Source organism: Durio zibethinus, chromosome 9 (assembly GCF_047325235.1).
Source record: "Durio zibethinus cultivar Kanyao isolate XHJ-2024 chromosome 9, ASM4732523v1, whole genome shotgun sequence".
Lineage (NCBI taxonomy): Eukaryota > Viridiplantae > Streptophyta > Magnoliopsida > Malvales > Malvaceae > Durio > Durio zibethinus.
Window position 1 is genome coordinate 12,641,475 of NC_143170.1, and position 23,765 is coordinate 12,665,239.

General features: G+C 48.2%; 1 protein-coding gene across 1 annotated transcript in view; it reads left to right on the forward strand.

The window, feature by feature from the left end:
• Positions 1-3,341: 3,341 nt before the first annotated feature.
• The window catches only part of LOC149516812 (uncharacterized), a 30,985-nt gene continuing 10,561 nt past the window's right edge, over positions 3,342-23,765 (forward strand). The window contains exon 1 of the mRNA XM_089765223.1: positions 3,342-3,433. Within this exon, the coding sequence (XP_089621349.1) occupies positions 3,342-3,433 (92 nt within the window). The remainder of the gene's footprint in view (positions 3,434-23,765) is intronic.

Consider the following 23,765-nt stretch of genomic DNA (forward strand, 5'->3'; position numbering starts at 1 on the left):
CTGCATCGAGTGGCTGAATGCCCGCACCGAGGAGCCCTGAATGCCTTAAGGTCCTCATCCCAAGAGTCCGCGAAAGCGCCAGAGAGCGTTGAAGAAGCTGAAGAGGAGCCAGCCAGGATGGGCTCAATAAGGTTCCTCAGTGCCCTCCGCACCCAATTGAACACTATAAAGAAAGAGCAAAGTAGAGGCTTGATGTACATGAACTTGGCGATCAATGGGAAAGCCACCAAGGCCATGGTGGATACGGGTGCAACCGACACTTTCATCACACCAGAAGAAGCAAAAAGGTGTGGTCTTCAGATTAGTAAAGACTGTGGGCGAATAAAGGCGGTCAATTCACCAGCCTTTGCAATTAGTGGAAGCTCAAAAAGTGTGACAACCCAATTGGGGCCATGGGAAGGGAAAGTAGACTTCACAGTCTCCCCTATGGATGACTTTGATGTAGTTCTCGGATTGGACTTCATGACGTTGGCTCAGGCGATCCCTATCCCCGCGGCTAGCTGCTTGTTGTTCTTAGGAGAGCACCCATGTGTGGTGCCAGCCAATATCTTGCCAAAGAGTGGGAAGAAAATGATTTCGGCTTTGCAATTCAAGAAAGGGGTAAAGAGAAGGGAACCCTCGTTTGTGGCCATGCCGATCTACAAAGAAGGGTCAAAAGTAGAACCAATACCCGATGGCGTAAAGAAAGTGTTAGAAGAATTCAGAGAGGTGATGCCAGTGATGCTGCCTAAGGTTCTACCCCTTCGACGAGTAGTGGACCACAAAATTGAGCTCCTCCCAGGAGTAAAACCCCCTGCTAAAACTCCCTATCGCATGGCCCCGCCAGAGTTGGTCGAGCTGAGAAAACAGTTAGATGAGCTTCTACAAGCCGAGTTCATCCGACCATCAAAGGCTCCTTTTGAAACGCCAGTGCTATTCCAGAAGAAGCATGATGGGAGTTTGCGCTTATGTGTTGACTACAGGGCCCTGAACAAAGTCACCGTAAGAAACAAATATCCTATCCCACTTATAGCTGACTTATTTGATCAATTGAGCCGGGCTAAGTACTTCTCCAAACTGGACCTGAGATCTGGATACCATTAGGTCAGAATCGTTGAGGGAGATGAGCCAAAGACCACTTGTGTAACACGGTATGGCGCATTTGAATTTCTTGTTATGCCCTTTGGACTAACTAATGCTCCTGCCACATTTTGTACGTTGATGAATCAGGTGTTCCATGACTACCTTGACAAATTTGTAGTCATTTATTTAGACGATATAGTGGTGTACAGCTCCACCTTGGAAGAACATCAAGAACACCTACGTCGGGTTTTTGAAAGGCTGCGGGACCACCAGTTATATGTAAAAAGGGAGAAATACGCATTTGCTCAGACCCAAATCCACTTCCTCGGTCACATTGTTGAACGTGGCCACATTCGAATGGACATGGAAAAGGTTAGGGCCATTAAAGAGTGGACTACACCAAAGAATGTTAGTGAACTCCGCTCATTTTTGGGACTAGCCAACTATTATAGAAGGTTTGTGGAAGGGTACTCTCACAAGACCACAGCTCTCACGGAGTTATTGAAGAAGGAGCACAAATGGTGTTGGACCAACGAGTGCCAAGAGGCCTTTGAGAGATTGAAAGATGCTATTATGAAAGATCCCATCTTAGCTCTCCCCGATATTGAAAAGCCTTTTGAAGTTCAAACGGATGCATCAGATTTTGCTATTGGAGGTGTGCTTTTACAACAACATCACCCGATAGCATTTGAAAGTAGGAAGCTAAGCGAAGCAGAGAGGAAATATACGGCCCAAGAAAAAGAGCTCCTGGCGGTGGTTCATTGCTTGAGGGCTTGGCGACATTACTTGTTGGGTTCACACTTTGTCGTGAAGACGGACAACGCAGTCGTTAGCCACTTTCTCACCCAACCAAGGCTTACAGCGAAACAAGCTAGGTGGCAGGAAATTTTAGCGGAGTTTGACTTTCACCTTGAGCATACCGCTGGAAAGACCAATCAAGTGGCGGATGCATTGAGCAGGCGATCAGAGTTGGCGGCCCTCAGAAGAATGGCCCCAATGGCAACCAGTAGAGCCACTACCGACATTCATAAGTTGATTGGAGATCATCTAGGGAAGGACCCGCAAGCCTGTGCCATCTTGAAGCTAGTGGAAGAAGGGAAATCCAAATACTTCTGGCAAGAAAATGGTGTCTTGTGGACCAAGTGGCCTCGAGTGTTTGTGCCGAGAGCAGGAGGGCTGAGACAAATGCTGATGAGGGAATGCCATGACAACCTATGGGCGAGACACCCAGGCTGGCAACGCACTTTAGCATTACTGAAACAAGGATACTATTGGCCTCACATGCGACAAGATATGATGGACTACACGAAGACTTACCTCATTTGCCAATAGGACAAAGTCAAAAAGAGGAAACCTGCGGGCATGCTGGAACCATTACCGGTACCCACTAAACCATGGGAAAGCATCTCCCTCGATTTCATTTCGAGCCTACCCAAGGTTAGGGATCTTGGAACTATCTTGGTGGTAATTGATCGGTTCTCCAAGTTTGCCACATTCATCCCCGCTCACAAGTATTGTACAGCAGAAGACACAGCTCGACTATTGTTCAAACATGTGGTCAAATATTGGGGCGTCCCTCAAAACATCATCAGTGATAGAGATCCGAGATTCACGGGATCCTTTTGGAGGGAACTTTTCAAGATTTTGGGGTCCCAACTCAACATCTCTTCGAGCTACCATCCTCAGACCGATGGCCAAACAGAACGCTTCAATGGATTGTTGGAGGAATATTTGAGGCACTTTGTCCAAGCCAACCAAAAGGACTAGCCTTCATTGTTGGACGTTGCTCAACTATGCTTCAATTCCAACAAGAGCTCTTCCACTAACAAGAGCCCATTTGAGGTGGTCACTGGACAACTACCAAGGCTACCCCACACTTCCTTGGAACAATATGGAGGAAAGAATCCGAGAGCTTTTAGCTTCAGCAAGGAGTGGGAACAAAACACAGAGATTGCACAAGCTTACCTGGAGAAGGCATCAAAGCTGATGAAAAAATGGGCAGACAAGAATCGCAGAGCTCAGCAATTCCAAGTTGGTGACTTGGTTTTGGTCCGACTAGTTCTAGAATAAACCAGGTTCTTAAGAAAGAGAGATCGCAGACTGGTGCGTAAATATGAAGGTCCGATAAGGGTCATTTCCAAGGTGGGAACGCTTTTTACAAAATCGACCCACCGAAGTGGATGAAGGTGCACCCAGTATTTCATGTAAGCAACCTGAAGCCTTTCCATGCAGATCCTACAGATATTAGCTGAAGGGAGCCAACCAGAGCCACCATCACCATGAAGCCACCCTCAGAGCGTCGAGTGGAAGAGATCTTAGCCGACAGGGAAAACAAGATATCTCGAAGACCAGTTCGAGAATACTTAGTGAAGTGGGAGGGCTTAGGACTAGAAGAAACCAGCTGGGAGAGAGAACACGACCTCCAAAGATTTCAAAGGAAGATCGAAGAGTTTCAAGCCAGTAAGTCGATGAGGACGTCGATAGAATAGGTGGGGGAGGATGTCATGAGCCACCCTTGTATAGGGCCATGATCGGGACTTAAGTTGCCATGAGCCACCCATGTATAGGGCCATGGTCGGGTAGATCCCTTGTACTAGGAAAAGTGTCCCCATTTCAAACATTGTAACGGTTACTGGTAGCATAGCTCTAAAAGTTTTAAGGCTCTTTAGGGGGGGTGAGCCGGCAGCGTAGTGTTGGGCTGTCTCACCGGGTGCTATGCCAGCTTAGGCCACCCACCAAGGGCTGCCCCCTGGCCCTGGTGATGGTGGGAGGTCTCGATGTATGATTCCCATTTATAATATAATTTGTCCCGATTGAATGCCCGATTGTTGCCTCGATGTGTTTCTTTCTTTCTCGATGTGAATGTGCCTTGTTGTGTGCATTCTTGAGATTGACCTCGCTATATTGTGCCTTATTGTGAATGCTTGAGACTAACCATGGTTTATGGTTATTTGTTCAGATCTCGATCTATTGAAGGCTGACTTGGGTGGAAGGGTCAATTCAAGTGCCACACGGGCTAGTGCTTGTTGAGAGAAAGCTTAGTCCGTGACACACGGCATGCGCATCCTGTCCGCCTGCCCGCCCGCCCGCCCGTTTCGTTGGTAGGCTTAGGCATACAGAGTTCATTCCCAGTCTAAGATTAGAAGGGACTGAGGGTTGCGGTAGCAGGATCGGCAGCACGCAGAGGGGGACCTGGCCGATCCCCAGCTTGCGCATCCCGCCCCTCTGGCCGGCAGAGCGCCCGTACGTTTGTTTCGTGGGTTGACTTAGGCATACGGAGTTCATTCTTAGTCTAAGCATACGGAGTTCATTCCCAGTCTAAGATTGGACCGGATCGAGGGTTACGGCAACACATGCTGGGCTCGAGCATTTGCTGGTGCCACATTTTTCTTCGTCGGGGCACCATCACCGGAGAACCTGACCGACGGCATTGGGGTTCCGACGATCGGCGGGGCTGGGGGGGTGTGCGATGGGTGCTAGTACTTGGCCTTTATATTGGCCCCCTATCCCTCATCAAACCTCGAGAACTCACACCCCTTGAAGAGCATTTGAGATTTTACAGGTTTGCTATCAATAGCAATTAAAGTGTCTAAAATAGGGACACTTTTTTCAAATGGTCACAAAATCTTGTACACTTTGAGTTTTTAGTTGAATTGTTTTATGCATGCCAACAAAAATACAAGGATCATGTCTACCAAGTTTGGGGCCAAAACTCCTTCCAAAAAAATTTTAAAAAATCCTGAACTGCAAAAAGTTTTGAAAATCGTGAAAAATAGAAAACGAGCCGTCTTGGCATGAAACTTCACGTGAAGGCTTAAGGGACGATTGTATTAATTTACAAGCCATAAAAATGGCTTTGGAACATAGAAATATGAAGATGTGCCTAAACCCACCTACCACCCTATCGATCGACGGCTTGCGCATCCCGTCTCTCTTGCCGGCGTAGTGCCCACCTGCCCACCTGCTCGCTCATTTCGTCGGTCAACTTAGGCATACGAAGTTCATTCTGGATGAAGGGTTGTGACAGTAGGATCAGTAGTACGCAGAGGGGCACCCGACCGATCCCTGGCATGCGCATCTCACCCCTCTGGCCGGTTGAGTGCCCGTACGCTTGTTTCATGGGTTGACTTAGGCATACAGAGTTCATTCCCACTCTAAGCAAATGGAGTTCATTCCCAGTCTAAGATCAGACCGGACCGAGGGTTGCGGTAGCACATGCTGGGCTTGGGCATGTGCTGGTGCCGTATTTTTCTTCTTCAGGGCACCATCACCGGGGGGTTGTGCGCACATGATGTGCGATGGGTGCTGGTACTTGGCCCTTATATTGGCCCCCTATCCCTCATCAAACCTTGAGAACTCATGCCCCCTTAAAGAGCATTTGAAATTATACAGGTTTGCTGCAAGTAGCCATTAAAGTATCTAAAATGGGGACACTTTTTTCAAATGGTCACAAAATCTTGTACACTTCGAGTTTTTAGCTGAATTTTTTTGTGCATGCAAAAAAAAAATACAAGGATCACGTCTACCATGTTTGGGGCCAAAACTCCTTCCCAAAAAATTTTAAAAAATCTTGAACCGGAAAAAGTTTCAAAAATCATGAAAAATAGAAAACGAGTCATCTTGCCATGAAACTTCACGTGGAGGCTTAAGGGACCCTTGTATGAATTTACAAGCCTTAAAAATGGCATTGGCATGCAGAAATATGAAGATATGCCTAAACCCACAAACCACCCTATCGATACACGGCTTGCGCATCCCGTCTTTCTGGTCGACGTAGTGCTCGTCCGCCCACCCACCAGCTCGTTTCGTCGGTTGGCTTAGGCATACAGAGTTCATTCCCAGTCTAAGATCACACCAAACTGAGGGTTGCAGTAGCAGGAATGGCAGCACATAGAGGGGGACCCGACCAATCCCTGACTTAGGCATCCCACACCTCTGGCCGGCTGAGCACCCGCACACTCGTTTCGTGGGTTGACTTAGGTATACGGAGTCCATTCCCAGTCTAAGCATACGGAGTTCATTCCCAGTCTAAGATCAAACCAGACCGAGGGTTGCGGTAGCACAGGCTGGGCTCGGGCATGTGCTGGTGCCGTATTTTTCTTCGCTAGGGCACCATCGTCGGAGCATCGTCGGAGAACCTGATCGCGGCATTGGGGTTCCGACGATCGGGGCGGCCGGGGGGTGTGCACACATGGTGTACGATGGGTGCTGGAACTTGGCCCTTATATTGGCCCACTATCCCTCATCAAACCTCGAGAACTCAGACCCCCTTAAAGAGCATTTGAGATTTTACAGGTTTGCTGCCAATAGCCATTAAAGTGTCTGAAATGAGGACACTTTTTTCAAATGGTCACAAAATCTTGTACACTTCGAGTTTTTAGCTGAATTTTTTTATGCATGCCAAAAAAAATACAAGGATCACGTCTACCAAGTTTGGGGCAAAAACTCCTTCCGAAAAAATTTTAAAAAATCCTGAACCCTAAAAAGTTTCAAAAATCGTGAAAAATAGAAAACGAGTCGTCTTGCCAAGAAACTTCACGTGAAGGCTTAAGGGACCATTGTATCAATTTAGAAGCCATAAAAATGGCATTGGCATGCAGAAATATGAAGATGTGCTGAAACCCACCTATCACCCTATCGATCCACGGCTTGCGCATCCCGTCTGCCTGGCCGGCGAAGTGCTCGCCCGCCCGCCTGCCCGCTCGTTTCGTCGGTTGGCTTAGGCATACAGAGTTCATTCCCATTCTAAGATCAGATCAGACAGAGGGTTGCGGCAGCAGGATCGGTAACACGCAAAGGGGGGCCCGATCAATCCCCTACTTGCGCATCCCGCCCCTCTGGCCGACTGAGCGCCTACCACCGTATCGATCCATGGCTTGCACATCCCATCTCTCTGGCCGGCGTAGTGCCCACCCGCTCGTTTCGTTGGTTGGCTCAGGCATACGGAGTTCATTCCCAGTCTAAGATCAGACCAGACCAAGGGTTTCGATAGCAGGATCGACAGCAAGTAAAGGGTGACCCTGCCGATCCCCGACTTGCATATCCTGCCCCTCTGGCCGGCTGAGCGCCTGCACGTTCATTTCATGGCTTGACTTAGGCATACGAAGTTCATTCCCAGTCTAAGCATACGAAGTTCATTCCCAATCTAAGATCAGACCAGATCGAGGGTTGCGGCAGCGCATGCTAGGCTCGGGCATGTGCTGGTGTCGCATTTTTCTTTACCGGGGCACCATCGCCGGAGCATCGCCGGAGAACTTGACCGGCGGCATTGGGGTTCCGACGATCGAGGGGGCCGGGGGGTTGTGCGCGCATGATGTACGATGGGTGCTGGTACTTGGCCCTATATTGGCCCTCTATCCCTCATCAAACCTCGAGAACTCACACCCTCTTAAAGAACATTTGAGATTTTACAGGTTTGCTGCCAGTAGCCATTAAAGTGTCTGAAATGGGGATATTTTTTTCAAATGGTCACAAAATCTTGTACACTTCGTGTTTTCAGCTGAATTTTTTTGTGCAAGCCAACAAAAATACAAGGATCACGTCTACCATGTTTGGGGCCAAAACTCCTTCCGAAAAAATTTTGAAAAATCCCAAACCACAAAAAGTTTTGAAAATCGTGAAAAATAGAAAACGAGTCCTCTTGCCATGAAACTTCTCGTGAAGGCTTAAGGGACCATTGTATGAATTTACAAGCCATAAAAATGGCATTGGCATGCAGAAATATGAAGATGTGCCTAAACCCACCTACCACCGTATCGATCCACGGCTTGCACATCCCGTCTCTCTGGCCGACGTAGTGCCCACACGCCCGCCCGCCCGTTCGTTTCGTCGGTTGGCTCAGGCATACGGAGTTCATTCCCAGTCTAAGATCAGACTGGATCAAGGGTTGCGACAGTAGGATCAACAGCACGTAAAGGGTGACCCTGTCGATCCCCGGCTTGCATATCCCGCCCTTCTGGTCGGTTGAGCGCCCGCACGCTCATTTCGTGGGTTGACTTAGGCATACGAAGTTCATTCCCAGTCTAAGATTGGATCGGACCGAGGGTTGCGGCAACACATGCTGGGCTCGGGCATGTGCTGGTGTCACATTTTTCTTTGTCCGGGCACCGTCACTGGAGCATCATCGGAGAACCTGACCGACGGCATTGGGATTTCGACGATCGAAGGGGCCGTGGGCGTGTGCGCACACGATTTGTGATGGGTGCTGGTACTTGGCCCTTATATTTGCCCCCTATCCCTCATCAAACCTCGAGAACTCATACCCCCTTAAAGAGCATTTGAGATTTTACAGGTTTGCTGCCAGTAGCCATTAAAGTGTCTGAAATGTGGACACTTTTTTCAAATGGTCACAAAATCTTGTACACTTCGAGTTTTTAGCTGAATTTTTTTATGCATGCCAAAAAAAATACAGGGATCACGTCTAAAAAGTTTGGGGCCAAAACTCTTTTCGAAAAAATTTTAAAAAATCCCGAACCGTAAAAAGTTTCAAAAATCATGAAAAATAGAAAACGAATCGTCTTGGGATGAAACTTCACTTGAAGGCTTAAGGGACCGTTGTATGAATTTACAAGCCATAAAAATGGCATTGGCACGCAGAAATATGAAGATGTGCCTAAACCCACCTAGCACCCTATCGTCCCACGGCTTGTGCATCCCGTCTCTCTGGCCAACGTAGTGCCCGCGCACCCACCCGCCCGCTCGTTTCATCGGTTTACATAGGCATATGGAGTTCATTCCCAGTCTAAGATCAGACCAGACCGAGGGTTGCGGTAGCACATGCTGGGCTCGAGCATGTGCTGGTGCCGTACTTTTCTTCATCGGGGCACCATCGTCGGAGCATCGTCGGAGAACCTGACCGACGGCATTGGGGTTCCAACGATCGGGGGGGTCGGGGGGTGTGCGCACATGATGTGCGATGGGTGTTGGTACTTGGCCCTTATATTGGCCCCTTATCCCTCATCAAACCTCAAGAACTCAAACCCTTTAAAGGGCATTGGAGATTTTACAGGTTTGCTGCCAGTAGCCATTAAAGTGTCTGAAATGGGGACACTTTTTTCAAATGGTCACAAAATCTTGTACACTTCGAGTTTTTAGCTGAATTTTTTTATGCATGCCAATAAAAATACAAGGATCACGTCTACCAAGTTTGGGGCCAAAAATCCTTCTGAAAAAATTTTAAAAAATCTCTAACCGCAAAAAGTTTCAAAAATCATGAAAAATAGAAAACGAGTCTTCCTGCCATGAAACTTCACGTGAAGGCTTAAGCGACCATTGTATGAATTTACAAGCCATAAAAATGGCTTAGGCACATAGAAATATGAAGATGTGCCTAAACCCACCTACCACCCTATCGATCCACGACTTGCGCATCCCACCTCCCTGGCCGGCATAGTGCCCGCCCGTCCGCCCGCTCGCTTTTTTCGTCGGTTGGCTTAGGCATACGGAGTTCATTCAAAAGTCAAAATTGGACCGGGCTGAGGGTTGCGGCAGCAGCATAGGTAGCACGTAGAGGGGGACCTGGTCAATCCCCGACTTGCGCATCCCGCCCCTCTGGCCGGTTGAGCGCCCGTAAGCTTTTTTCATGGGTTGACTTAGGCATACGGAGTTCATTCCCAACCTAAGCATACGGAGTTCATTCTCAGTCTAAGATCGGATCAGACCGAGGGTTGCGACAGCACATGCTGGGCTCAGGCATGTGCTGGTGCCGTATTTTTCTTCATCGGGGCACCATCGCCGGAGAACCTGACGACAGCATTGGGGTTTCGGCGATCGGGGGGGCCGGGGGGGTGTGCGCACATGATGTGCAATGGGTGTCGGTACTTGGCCCTTATATTGGCCCCCTATCCCTCATCAAACCTCGAGAACTCACACCCCCCTAAAAAGCATTTGAGATTTTACAGGTTTGCTGGCAGTAGCCATAAAAGTGTCTGAAATGGGGACACTTTTTTCAAATGGTCACAAAATCTTGTACACTTAGAGTTTTTAGTTGAATTTTTTTGTGCATGCCAACAAAAATACAAGGATCAAGTCTGCTAGTTTGGGGCCAAAACTCCTTCCGAAAAAATTTTAAAAAATCTTGAACCGTAAAAAGTTTTGAAAATCATGAAAAATCGAAAATGAGTCGTCTTGCCATGAAACTTCACGTGAAGGCTTAAGGGAGCATTGTATGAATTTACAAGACATAAAAATGGCAATAGCATGCAAAAATATGAAGATGTACCAAAACCCACCTGCCACCCTATCGATCAACAGCTTGTGCATCCTGTCTCTCTGGCCGACATATTACCCGTCCGCTAACTCGTTTCGTCGGTAGTTCATTCCCAGTCTAAGATCGAACCAGACCGAGGGTTACGACAGCAAGATTGGCAGCATGCAGAGGGGGACCCGGCCGATCCCCAGCTTACGCATCCTGCTCCTCTAGCCGGCTGAGTGCCCGTACGCTTGTTTTGTGGGTTAACTTAGGCATACAGAGTTCATTCCCAGTCTAAGCATACGGAGTTCATTCCCAGTCTAAGATCGGACCAGACCGAGGGTTGCGGTAGCACATGTTGGGCACAGGCATGTGCTGATGCCGTATTTTTCTTCATCAGGGCACCATCGTCGGAGCATCGCTGGAGAATCTGACCGGCGGCATTGGGGTTCCGGTGATCGGGTGGGCCGTGGGGTGTGCACACATGATGTGCGATGGGTGCTGGTACTTGGCCCTTACATTGGCCCCCTATCCCTCATCAAACCTTGAGAACTCATACCCCCTTAAAGAGCATTTGAGATTTTACAGGTTTGCTGCCAGTAGCCATTAAAGTGTCTGAAATGGGGACACTTTTTTCAAATGATCACAAAATCTTGTACACTTCAAGTTTTTAGCTGAATTTTTTTTTGCATGCCAACAAAAATAAAAGGACCGCGTCTACCAATTTTGGGGCCAAAATTCCTTCCAAAAAAATTTTAAAAAATATCGAACAGTAAAAAGTTTCAAAAATCATAAAAAATAGAAAACGAGTCGTCTTGCCATGAAAATACACCATGAAGGCTTAAGGGACCATTCTATGAATTTACAAGCCATAAAAATGGCATTGGCACGTAAAAATATGAAGATGTGCCTAAACTCACCTACCACCCTATCGATCCACGTCTTGCGCATCCCGTCTCTCTGGCCGACGTAGTGCTCGCCCGTCCGCCCGTCCGCTCGTTTCGCCGGTTGGCTTAGGCATACAGAGTTCATTCCTAGCCTAAGATCGGATCGAACAGAGGGCTGTGACAACAAGATTGCTAGCACGCAGAGGGGGACCCTTTCGATCCCCGGCTTGTGCATCCTACTCCTCTGGTCGACTAAGCGTCCGCACGCCCGTTTCGTGGGTTGACTTAGGCATACGGAGTTCATTCCCAGTCTAAGCATACAGAGTTCATTCCCAGTCTAAGATCGAACCTGACCGAGGGTTGCAGCAGCACATGCTACGCTCGAGCAGGTGCTGGTGCCGCATTTTCTAAGTCGGGGCACTTCACCAGAGCATCATCAGAGAACCTGACAGGCGACATTGGGTTCCGACGATCGGGGGGCTGGGGGTTGTGTGCACGTGATGTGCAATGGGTGCTAGTACTTGGCCCTTATATCGGCCCCTTATCCCTCATCAAACCTCAAGAACTCACACCCCCTTAAAGAGCATTTGAGATTTTATAGGTTTGCTGCCAGTAGCCATTAAAGTGTCTAAAATGGGGACACTTTTTTCAAATGGTAACAAAATCTTGTACACTTCGAGTTTTTAGCTAAATTTTTTTGTGCATGCCAACAAAAATACAAGGATCACGTCTACCAAGTTTGGGCCCAAAACTCTTTTTGAAAAAGTTTTAAAAAATCTCGAACCGTAAAAAGTTTTGAAAATCGTGAAAAATAAAAAACGAGTCGTCTTGCCATTAAACTTCACATGAACCCTTAAGGGACCATTGTATGAATTTACAAGCCATAAAAATTTCATTGGCATGCAAAAATATGAAGATGTGCCTAAACCCACCTACCACCCTATCGATCAACGACTTGCGTATCCTGTCTCACTGGCCGATGTGGTGCCCGCCTGCCCGTCCGCTCGTTTCGTCAGTTGGCTTAGGCATGCAAAGTTCATTCCCAATCTAAGATCGAACTGGACCAAGGGTTGCAGCAGCACGCAGAGGAGGACCCGACCGATCTCCGGCTTGCGCATCCTTCCTCTATGGCCAGCTGGGCGCCCGCACGCTCATTTCGTGGGTTGATTTAGGCATACGGAGTTCATTCCCAATCTAAGATAAGATCGGACCGAGGGTTGCAACAGCACATGCTGGGGTCGGGAATGTGCTGGTGTCGTATTTTTCTTCGTCGGGGCACAATCGTCAGAGCATCGTCGGAGAACCTGACCGACGGCATTAGGGTTTCGGTGATCGGGGGGCCGAGAGGGGTGTGTGCACATGATGTGCGATGGGTGCTGGTACTTGGCCCTTATATTGGCCCCCTATCCCTCATCAAACCTCGAGAACTCACACCCCCTTAAAGAGCATTTGCAATTTTACAGGTTTGCTGCTAGTAGCCATTAAAGTGTCTGAAATGGGGACACTTTTTTCAAATGGTCACAAAATCTTCTAGACTACGAGTATTTAGCTGAATTTTTTTGTGCATGCCAACAAAAATACAAGGATCACGTCTACCAAGTTTGGGGCCAAAACTCCTTTCGAAAAAGTTTTAAAAAATACCGAACCGTAAAAAGTTTTGAAAATCATGAAAAATAGAAAACGAGTCGTCTTGCCCTGAAACTTCACGTGAAGGCTTCAGGGACCATTGTATGAATTTACAAGCCATAAAAATGGCATTCGCACGCAGCAATATGAAGATGTGCCTAAACTCACCTACCACCCTATCGATCAACGGCTTGCGCATCCCATCTCTCTGGCCGGCATAGTGCCCGCCCGCCCGCTCGTTTCATCAGTTGGCTTAGGCATACGGAGTTCATTCCTGGTCTAAGATCAGACCGAACTGAGGGTTGCGGCAGCAGGATCGACAGCACGCAGAGGGGGACCCGACCGATCCTCGGGATGCATGCTCGTTTCGTGGGTTGACTTAGGCGTACGGAGTTCATTCCAGTCTAAGCGTACGGTGTTCATTCCCAGTCTATGATCGGACTGGTCTGAGGGTTACGGTAGCACATGCTGGGCTCCGGCATGTACTGGTGCCGTATTTTTCTTCGTCGGGGCACCATCGTCGAAACATCACCGGAGAACCTGACAGACGGTAATAAGGTTCCGACGATCGGGGGGGCCGGGGGGTGTACGCACATGATGTGCGATAGGTGCTGGTACTTTGCCCTTATATTGGCCCCTATCCCTCATCAAACCTCGAGCACTCACACCCCCTTAAAGAGCATTTGAGATTTTACAGGTTTGCTGCCAGTAGCCATTAAAGCGTATGAAATGGGGACACTTTTTTCAAATTGTCACAAAATCTTGTACACTTCGAGTTTTTAGCAAATTTTTTTTATGCATGCCAACAAAAATACGAAGTTCATTCCCAGTCTAAAATTTTTTTCTGCATGCCACCAAAACTACGAGGATCACGTCTACCAAGTTTGGGGTCGAAAATGCTTCCGAAAAAATTTTAAAAAATCTCGAACCGTAAAAAGTTTTGAAAATCATGAAAAATAGAAAACGAGTCGTCTTGCCATGAAACTTCACGTGAAGGCTTAAGGGACCATTGTATGAATTTACAAGCCATGAAAATGGCATTGGCACGTAGAAATATGAAGATGTGCCTAAACCCACCTACCACCCTATCGATCCACGGCTTGTGCATCCCATCTCTCTGGCTGGCATAGTGCCTGCCCGCCCGCCCGCCCGCTCGTTTCATCGGTTGGCTTAGGCATACGGACTTCATTCTCAGTCTAAGATCGGATCGGGCCAAGGGTTGCGGTAGCAGGATCGGTAGTAGGATCGGCAGCACGCAGAGGAGAACCTGGCCGTCGACATTGGGGTTCCGGCGATCGGGGGGCCGGGGGGGTGTGCGCACATGTTGTGCGATGGGTGCTGGTACTTGGCTCTTATGTTGGCCCCCTATACCTCATCAAACCTCAAGAACTCACACCCCCTTAAAGAGCATTTGAGATTTTACATGTTTGCTGCCAGTAGCCATTAAACTGTCTGAAATGGGGATACTTTTTTAAAATGGTCACAAAATCTTGTACACTTAGAGTTTTTAGCTGAATTTTTTTGTGCATGCCAACAAAAATACAAAGATCACGTCTACCAAGTTTGGGGCCAAAACACCTTCTGAAAAAATTTAAAAAATCCCGAACCGTAAAAAGTTTCAAAAATCATGAAAAATAGAAAACGAGTCGTCTTGCCATGAAACTTCACGTGAAGGCTTAAGGGACCACTGTATGAATTTACAAGCCATAAAAATGGCATTGGCATGCAGAAATATGAAGATGTGCCTAAACCCACCTACCACCTTATCGATCCACGACTTGCGCATCCCGTCTCTCAGGCCGGCGTAGTGCCTGCCCGCCCGCCCACCTGCTCATTTCATCGGTTGGCTGAGGCATACGGACTTCATTCCCAGTCTAAGATCAGACCGGGCCAAGGGCTACGGTAGCAGGATCGGTAGCAGGATCGGCTGCACGCAGAGGAGAACCTGACCGTCGACATTGGGGTTCCGGTGATCGGGGGGCCGAGGGGTGTGCGCACATGTTGTGCGATGGGTGCTGGTACTTGGCCCTTATCTTGGCCCCCTATACCTCATCAAACCTCGAGAACTCACACCCCCTTAAAGAGCATTTGCGATTTTACAGGTTTGCTGCCAGTAGCCATTAAACTATCTGAAATGGGGATACTTTTTTAAAATGGTCACAAAATCTTGTACACTTTGAGTTTTTAGCTGAATTTTTTGTGCATGCCAAAAAAAATACAAGGATCACGTCTACCAAGTTTGGGGCCAAAACTCCTTCTGAAAAAATTTAAAAAAATCCCGAACCGTAAAAGGTTTTAAAAATCGTGAAAAATAGAAAACGAGTAGTCTTGCCATGAAACTTAACGTGAATTCTTAAGGGACCATTGTATGAATTTACCAGCCATAAAAATGGCGTTGGCACATAGAAATATGAAGATGTGCCTAAACCCACCTACCACCCTATCGATCCAGGGCTTGCGCATCCCGTCTCTCTGGCCGACGTGGTGCCCGCCCGCCCGCCCACTCGTTTTGTCGGTTGGCTTAGGCATACGGAGTTCATTCCTAGTCTAAGATCGGACCGGATGGAGGGTTGTGGTAGCAGGATCGGCATCGCTCGAGAACTCACACCCCCTCAAAGAGCATTTGAGATTTTACAGGTTTGCTACCTGTAGCCATTAAGGTGTCTAGAATGGGGACACCTTTTTCAAATGGTCACAAAATCTTGTACACTTCGAGTTTTTAGCAAATTGTTTTTATGCATACCAATAAAAATAGAAGGATCACGTCTACCAAGTTTGGGGCCAAAACTCCTTCTGAAAAAATTTTAAAAAATCCCGAACCGTAAAAAGTTTCAAAAATCGTGAAAAATAGAAAACGAGTCGTCTTGCCATGAAACTTCACGTGAAGGCTTAAGGGACCACTGTATGAATTTACAAGCCATAAAAATGGCATTGGCATGCAGAAATATGAAGATGTGCCTAAACCCACCTACCACCCTATCGATCCACGGCTTGCGCATCCCGTCTCTCAGGTTGGCATAGTGCCCGCCCGCCTGCCCACCTATTCGTTTCGTCGGTTGGCTTACGCATACGAAGTTCATTCCCAGTCTAAGATCGGATCAGACCGAGGGTTATGGCAGCACATGCTGGGCTTGGGCATGTGCTGGTGCCACATTTTTCTTTGCCGGGGCACCATCGTCGGAGCATCGTCGGAGAACCTGACCGACGGCTTTGGGGTTCCGACGATCGGGGAGGCCGGGGGGTGTGCACACTTGATATGCGATGGGTGCTGGTACTTGGCCCTTATATTGGCCCCCTATCCCTCATCAAACCTTGAGAACTCACACCCCATTAAAGAGCATTTGAGATTTTACAGGTTTGCTGCCAGTAGCCATTAAAGTGTCTGGAATGGGAACACTTTTTTCAAATGGTCACAAAATCTTGTACACTTCGAGTTTTTAGCTGATTTTTTTTGTGCATGCCACCAAAAATACAAGGATCACGTCTACCAAGTTTGGGGCCAAAACTGCTTCCGAAAAAATTTTAAAATACCCCGAACCGTAAAAAGTTTTGAAAATCATGAAAAATAGAAAACGAGTAGTCTTGCCATGAAACTTCACGTGAAGGCTTAAGGGACCATTGTATGAATTTACCAGCCATAAAAATTTCTTTGGCACACAGAAATATGAAGATGTGCCTAAACCCACCTACCACCCTATCGATCCACGGCTTGCGCATCCCGTCTCTCTGGCCGACGTAGTGCTCGCCCGCCCGCCCAATTGTTTCATCGGTTGGCTTAGGCATACAGAGTTCATTCCCAGTCTAAGATCAGACCGGATGGAGGGTTACGGTAGCAGGATCGGCAGCACACAAAGGGGGACCCGGTCTATCCCCGGCTTGCGGATCTCGCCCCTCTGGCTGGCTGAGCGCCCGTACGCTCCTTTCGTGGGTTGACTTAGGCATACGGAGTTCACTCCCAGTCTAAGCATACGAAGTTCATTCCCAATCTAAGATCGGACCGGACCGAGGGTTGTGGCAGCACATGCTGGGCTCGGGCATGTGCTGGTGCCACATTTTTCTTTGTCGGGGCTCCATCGTCTGAGAACCTGATCGGCGACATTGAGGTTTCGGCGATCGGGGGGGTGTGCGCCCATGATGTGCGATGGGTGCTGGTACTTGGCCCTTATATTGGCCCCCTATAACTCATTAAACCTCGAGAACTCACACCCCCTTAAAGAGCATTTCAGATTTCATAGGTTTGCTGCTAGTAGCCATTAAACTGTCTGAAATGGGGATACTTTTTTCAAATGGTCACAAAATATTGTACACTTTGAGTTTTTAGCTGAATTTTTTTGTGCATGCCAAAAAAAATAAAAGGATCACGTTTACCAAGTTTGGGGCCAAAACTCCTTCTGAAAAAATTTTAAAAAATCTGGAACCATAAAAAGTTTTGAAAATCGTGAAAAATAGAAAACGAGTAGTCTTGCCATGAAACTTCACGTGAATTCTTAAGGGACCATTGTGTGAATTTACCAGCCATAAAAATGGCATTGGCACGCAGAAATATGAAGATGTGCCTAAACCCACCTACCACCCTATCGATCCACGACTTGCGCATCCTGCCTTTCTGGCCAGCGTAGTGCCTGCCTGCCCGCTCGTTTCATCGGTTGGCTTAGGCATACGGAGTTCATTCCCAGTCTAAGATGGGACCAAATGGAGGGTTGCGGCAGCAAGATCGACAGCACGTAGAGGGGGACCCAGTCGATCCGTGACTTGCACATCTTGCCCCTCCGGTCGGCTGAACATCCGCATGCTCATTTTGTGGGTTGACTTAAGCATACGGAGTTCATTCCCAGTCTAAGATCGCACTGGACAGAGGGCTACGGCAGCACATGCTGGGCTCGAGCATGTGCTGGTGCCGTATTTTTCTTCCTCGGGGCACCATCGTCAGAGAGCCTGATCGACGGCATTGGGGTTCCGGTGATCGGGGGGCCGGAGGGTGTGCGCACATGATGTGCGATGGGTGCTGGTACTTGGCCCTTATATTGGCCCCCTATCCCTCATCAAACCTCGAGAACTCACACCCCTTAAAGAGCATTTGAGATTTTACAGGTTTGCTGCCAGTAGCCATTAAAGTGTCTGAAATGGAAACACTTTTTTCAAATCATCACAAAATCTTGTACACTTTGAGTTTTTTGCTGAATTTTTTTGTGCATGCCAAAAAAAATACAAGGATCACGTCTACCAAGTTTGGCACCAAAACTCCTTCCGAAAAAAGTTTAAAAATCTCGACCGCAAAATGGTTCGAAAATCATGAAAAATATAAAACGAGTCGTCTTGCCATGAAACTTCACGTGAAGGCTTAAGCCACCTTTTTATGAATTTACCAGCCATAAAAATGGCATTGGCACGTAGAAATATGAAGGTGCGCCTAAACCCACCTACCACCCTATCGATCCACGGCTAGCGCATCCCGTCTCTCTGGCCGAAGTGGCGCCCGCCCGCCTGCCCGCTCGTTTCGTCGGTTGGCTTAGGCATACGGAGTTCATTCTCAATCTAAGATCAGACCGGATGGAGGGTTGCGGTAGCAGGATCGGCAGCACGCAGAGGGGGACCCGACCGATCCCCGACTTGCGCATCTTACCCCTCTGGCTGACTGAGCGCCGGTACGCTCGTTTCGTGGGTTGACTTAGGCATACGGAGTTCATTCCAGTCTAAGCATACGTAGTTCATTCCCAGTCTGAGATCGGATCAGACCGAGGGTTGTGGCAAAACATACTGGGCTTGGGCATTTGCTGGTGTCGCATTTTTCTTCACCGGGGCAGCATCGCTAGAGCATCGCCGAATAACCTGACCGGTGGCATTGGGGTTCCGACGACTGAAGGGGCCGGGGGGGGGTGTGTGCACATTATGTGCGATGGGTGCTGGTACTTGGCCGTTATATTGGCCTCCTATCCGTCATCAAACCTCGAGAACTCACACTCCCTTAAGGAGCATTTGAGATTTTACAAGTTTGCTGCCAGTAGCCATTAAAGTTTCTGAAATGGGGACACTTTTTTCAAAAGGTCACAAAATCTTGTACACTTCGAGTTTTTTGTTGAATTTTTTTGTGCATGCCAAAAAAGATACAAGGATCACGTCTACCAAGTTTGGGCCAAAAATCCTTCTGAAAAAATTTTAAAAAATCCCAAACCCCAAAAAGTTTCAAAAATCATCAAAAATAGAAAACGAGTCGTCTCGCCATGAAACTTCATGTGAAGGCTTAAGGGACCATTGTATGAATTTACAAGCCATAAAAATGGCATTGGCATGCAAAAAATGAAGATGTGCCTAAACTAACCTACCACCCTATCGATCCACGGCTTTCGCATCCCGTCTCTCTGGCCGACGTAGTGCCCGGCCGCTCATTTCGTCAGTTGGCTTAGGCGTACGGAGTCCATTCCCAGTCTAAGATCGAAGTAGACCGAGGGATACAGTAGCAGGATCAGCAGCACGTAGAGGGGGACCTGGTTGATCCCCAGCTTGCGCATCTTGCCACTCTGGCTGGCTGAACGCCCGCACGCTCGTTTCGTGGGTTGACTTAGGCAGACAGAGTTCATTCCCAGTCTAAGCATACGGAGTTAATTCCCAGTCTAAGATCGAACCAGAACGAGGGTTGTGGCAGCACATACTGAGCTCGGGCATGTGCTGGTGCCACATTTCTCTTCGTCGGGGCATCATCGTCGGAGCATCACCGGTGAACCTGACCGGCGACGTTGGGGATCCGACGATCGAGGGGGCCGGGGGGGTGTGCGCACATGATGGGCGATGGATGCTGGTACTTGGCCCATATGTTGGCCCCCTATCCCTCATGAAACCTCGAGCACTCACACCCCCTTAAAGAGCATTTGAGATTTTACAGGTTTGCTGCCATAGCCATTAAAGTGTCTGAAATGGGGACACTTTTTTCAAATGGTCACAAAATCTTGTACACTTCGAGTTTTTAGCTGAATTTTTTTGTGCATGCCAAAGAAAACACAAGGATCACGTCTACCAAGTTTGGGGCCAAAACCCCTTCCGAAAAAATTTTAAAAAATCCCAAATCGTAAAAAGTTTCAAAAATCATGAAAAATAGAAAACAGGTCGTCTTGCCATGAAACTTCACGTGAAGGCTTAAGGGACCATTGTATGAATTTACAAGCCATAAAAATGGAATTGGCATGCAGCAATATGAAGATGTGCCTAAACCCACCTACCACCCTATCGATCCACGACTTGCGCATCCCGCCTCTCTAGCCTGCGTAGTGCCCGCCCACTCATTTCGTCGATTGGCTTAGGCATACGGAGTTCATTCCTAGTCTAAGATTGGACCGCGCTGAGGGTCATGGCAGTAGGATCGGCAGCACGTAAAGGGGGATGCAGCCGGTCCCCGGCTTGCGCATTCCGCCCCTCTGGCCGGCTGAACGCCCGCACGCTCATTTCGTTGATTGACTAAGGCATACAGAGTTGATTCCCAATCTAAGCATACGGAGTTCATTCCCAGTCTAAGATCGGACTGGACCAAGGGTTGTGGCAGCACAAGTTGGGCTCGGGCATGTGTTGGTGCCGCATTTTTCTTCTCTGGGGCACCATCGCCGGAGCATCGTCGGAGAACCTGACCGGCGGCATTGGGGTTCCGTCGATCGGTAGGGCCGGTGGGGTGTGCACACATGATGTGTGATGGGTGCTGGTACATGGCCCTTATATTGGCCTACTATCCCTCATCAAACCTCGAGAACTCACACGCCCTTAAAGAGCATTTCAAATTTTACAGGTTTGCTGCTAGTAGCCATTAAAGTGTCTAAAATGGGGACACTTTTTTCAAATGGTCACAAAATCTTGTACAATTCGAGTTCTTAGCTGAATTTTTTTATGCATACCAAAAAAAATACAAGTATCACCTCTACTAAGTTTGGGGCCATAAATCCTTCCGAAAAGATTTTAAAAAATCTTGAACCGTAAAAAGTTTTGAAAATCATGAAAAATAGAAAACGAGTCGTCTTGCCATGAAACTTTACGTGAAGGCTTAAGGGACCATTGTATGAATTTACAAGCCATAAAAATGGCATTGGCATGGAGAAATATGATGATGTGCATAAACCCACCTACCACCCTATCGATCCATGGCTTGCGCATCCCGTCTCTCTGGCCGACGTAGTGCCTGTCTGCCCGCTCGCTCGCTCATTTCATTGGTTGGCTTAGGCATACGGAGTTCATTCCCAGTCTAAGATCAGACTAGATCGAGGGTTGCAAAAGTAGGATCGGCAGCACGCAGAGTGGCACCCAGCCAATCCCCGGCATGCGCATCCCGCCTCTCTGGCCGACTGAACGCCCGCACGCTCGTTTCGTGGGTTGACTTAGGCATACGGAGTTCATTCCCAGTCTAAGCATACGGAGTTCATTCTAGGCTCGAGCATGTGCTGGTGCCGCATTTTCTTCGTCGGGGCACCATCGCCAGAGCATCACCGAAGAACCTGACCGATGGCATTGGGGTTCCAATGATCGGGGGGGCCCGGGGGGTTGTGCGCACATGATGTACGATGGGTGCTGGTACTTGGCCCTTATATTGGCCCCCTATCCCTCTTCAAACCTCGAGAACTCACACCCCCTTAAAAAGCATTTGAGATTTTATAGGTTTGCTGCCAGTAACCATTAAAGTGTTTGAAATGCGGACACTTTTTTCAAATGGTCACAAAATCTTGTACACATCGAGTTTTTAGCTGAATGTTTTTGTGCATGCCAACAAAAATACAAGGATCAGGTCTACCAAGTTTGGGGCCAAATCTCCTCCCGAAAAAATTTTAAAACATCCTGAACCGCAAAAAGTTTTGAAAATCGTGAAAAATAGAAAACGAGTCGTCTTGCCATGAAACTTCACGTGAAGGCTTAAGGGACCATTGTATGAATTTACAATCCATAAAAATGGCATTGGTACACAGAAATATGAAGATGTGCCTAAACCCACCTACCACCCTACCGATCCACGGCTTACGTATCCCGTCTCTCTGGCCGGCATAATGCCTGCCCGCCCGCCCGCATGTTTCGATGGTTGGCTTAGGCATACGGAGTTCATTCCCAATCTAAGATCGAACCGAACCGAGGGTTGCGGCAGCAAGATTGGCAGCACACAGAGGGGGACCCGACCGATCCTCAGCTTGCGCATCCCGCCCCTCTGGCCAGCTGAGCGCCTGCACGCTCGTTTCGTGGGTTGACTTAGGCATACGGAGTTCATTCCTAGTCTAAGCATATGGAGTTCATTCCCAATCTAAGATTGGACCGGATCGAGGGTTACGATAGCACATGCTGGGCTCGAGCATGTGCTGGTGCCACATTTTTCTTCGCCGGGGCACCATCACCGGAGCATCGTCGGAGAACCTGATCGACGGCATTGGGGTTCCGATGATCGGGGGGGCCGAGGGGGGTGTGTGTACATGATGTGCGATGGGTGCTGGTACATGGCCCTTATATTGGCCCCCTATCCCTCATCAAACCTCGAGAACTCACACCCCCTTAAAGAGCATTTGAGATTTTACAGGTTTGCTGCCAGTAGCAATTAGAGTGTCTGAAATGGGGACACTTTTTTCAAATGGTCACAAAATCTTGTACACTTCGAGTTTTTAGCTGAATTTTTTTGTGCATGCCAACAAAAATACAAGGATCACGTATACCAAGCTTGTGGCTAAAAATCTTTCCAAAAAAATTTTAAAAAATCAAGAACTGTAAAAAGTTTCAAAAATCGTGAAAAATAGAAAACGAGTCGTCTTGCCGTGAAACTTCATGTGAAGGCTTAAGGGACCATTGTATGAGTTTACAAGCCATAAAAATGCCATTGGCATGCTGGAATATGAAGCTCTGCCTAAACTCACCTACCACCCTATCGATCCATGGCTTGCGCATCCCGTCTCTCTGGCCGACGTAGTGCCCGCCCGCTCGTTTCATCAGTTGGCTTAGGCATACAGATTTCATTCCCAGACTAATATCAGACTGGTTTGAGGGTTGCAGCAGCAAGATTGACAGCACACAGAGGGGGACCCGACCATCCCCGGCTTGCGCATCCCGCCCCTCTAGCCGGCTGAGCGCCCTATGCTCGTGTCATGGGTTGACTTAGGCATACGGAGTTCATTCCCAGTCTAAGCATACGGAGTTCATTCCTAGTCTAAGATCGGACCAAATCAAGGGTTGCGGCAGCACATGTTGGGCTCAAGCATCTGCTGGTGTCACATTTTTCTTCGTCGGAGCACCATCGTCGGAGAACCTGGCCGGCGGTATTAGGGTTCCGGCGATCGGAGGGGCCGGGGGGGTGGTGTGCGCACATGATGTGCGATGGGTGCTGGTACTTGGCCCTTATATTGGCCCCCCATCCCTCATCAAACCTCGAAAACTCACACCCCCTTAAAGAGCATTTGAGATTTTACAGGTTTGCTGCCAGTAGCAATTAAAGTGTCCGAAATGGGGATACTTTTTTCAAATGGTCACAAAATCTTGTACACTTCGAGTTTTTAGCTGAATTTTTTTTTGCATGCCAACAAAAATACAAGGATTACGTATACCAAGTTTGGGGCCAAAACTTCTTCTGAAAAAATTTTAAAAAATCTTGAACCGCAAAAAGTTTTGAAAATCGTGAAGAATAAAAAACGAGTCGTCTTGCCATGAAACTTCATGAGAAGGCTTAACGGACCATTGTATGAATTTACAAGCCATAAAAATGGCATTGGCACTCAAAAATATGAAGATGTGCCTAAACCCACCTACCACCCTATCGATCCACTGCTTGTGCATCCCGTTTCTCTGGCCGGCGTAGTGCCTGCCCGCCCGTCTGCCCGTTCATTTCGTCGATTGGCTTAGGCATTTGGAGTTTTTTCCCAGTCTAAGATCGGACCGGACCGAAGGTTACGGCAGCAGGATCTGCAGCACGCAGAAGGGGACCCGACTGATCCCCGACTTGTGCATCCCACCCCTCTGGAAGGCTGAGCACCCGCAAGCTCGTTTCGTAGGTTGACTTA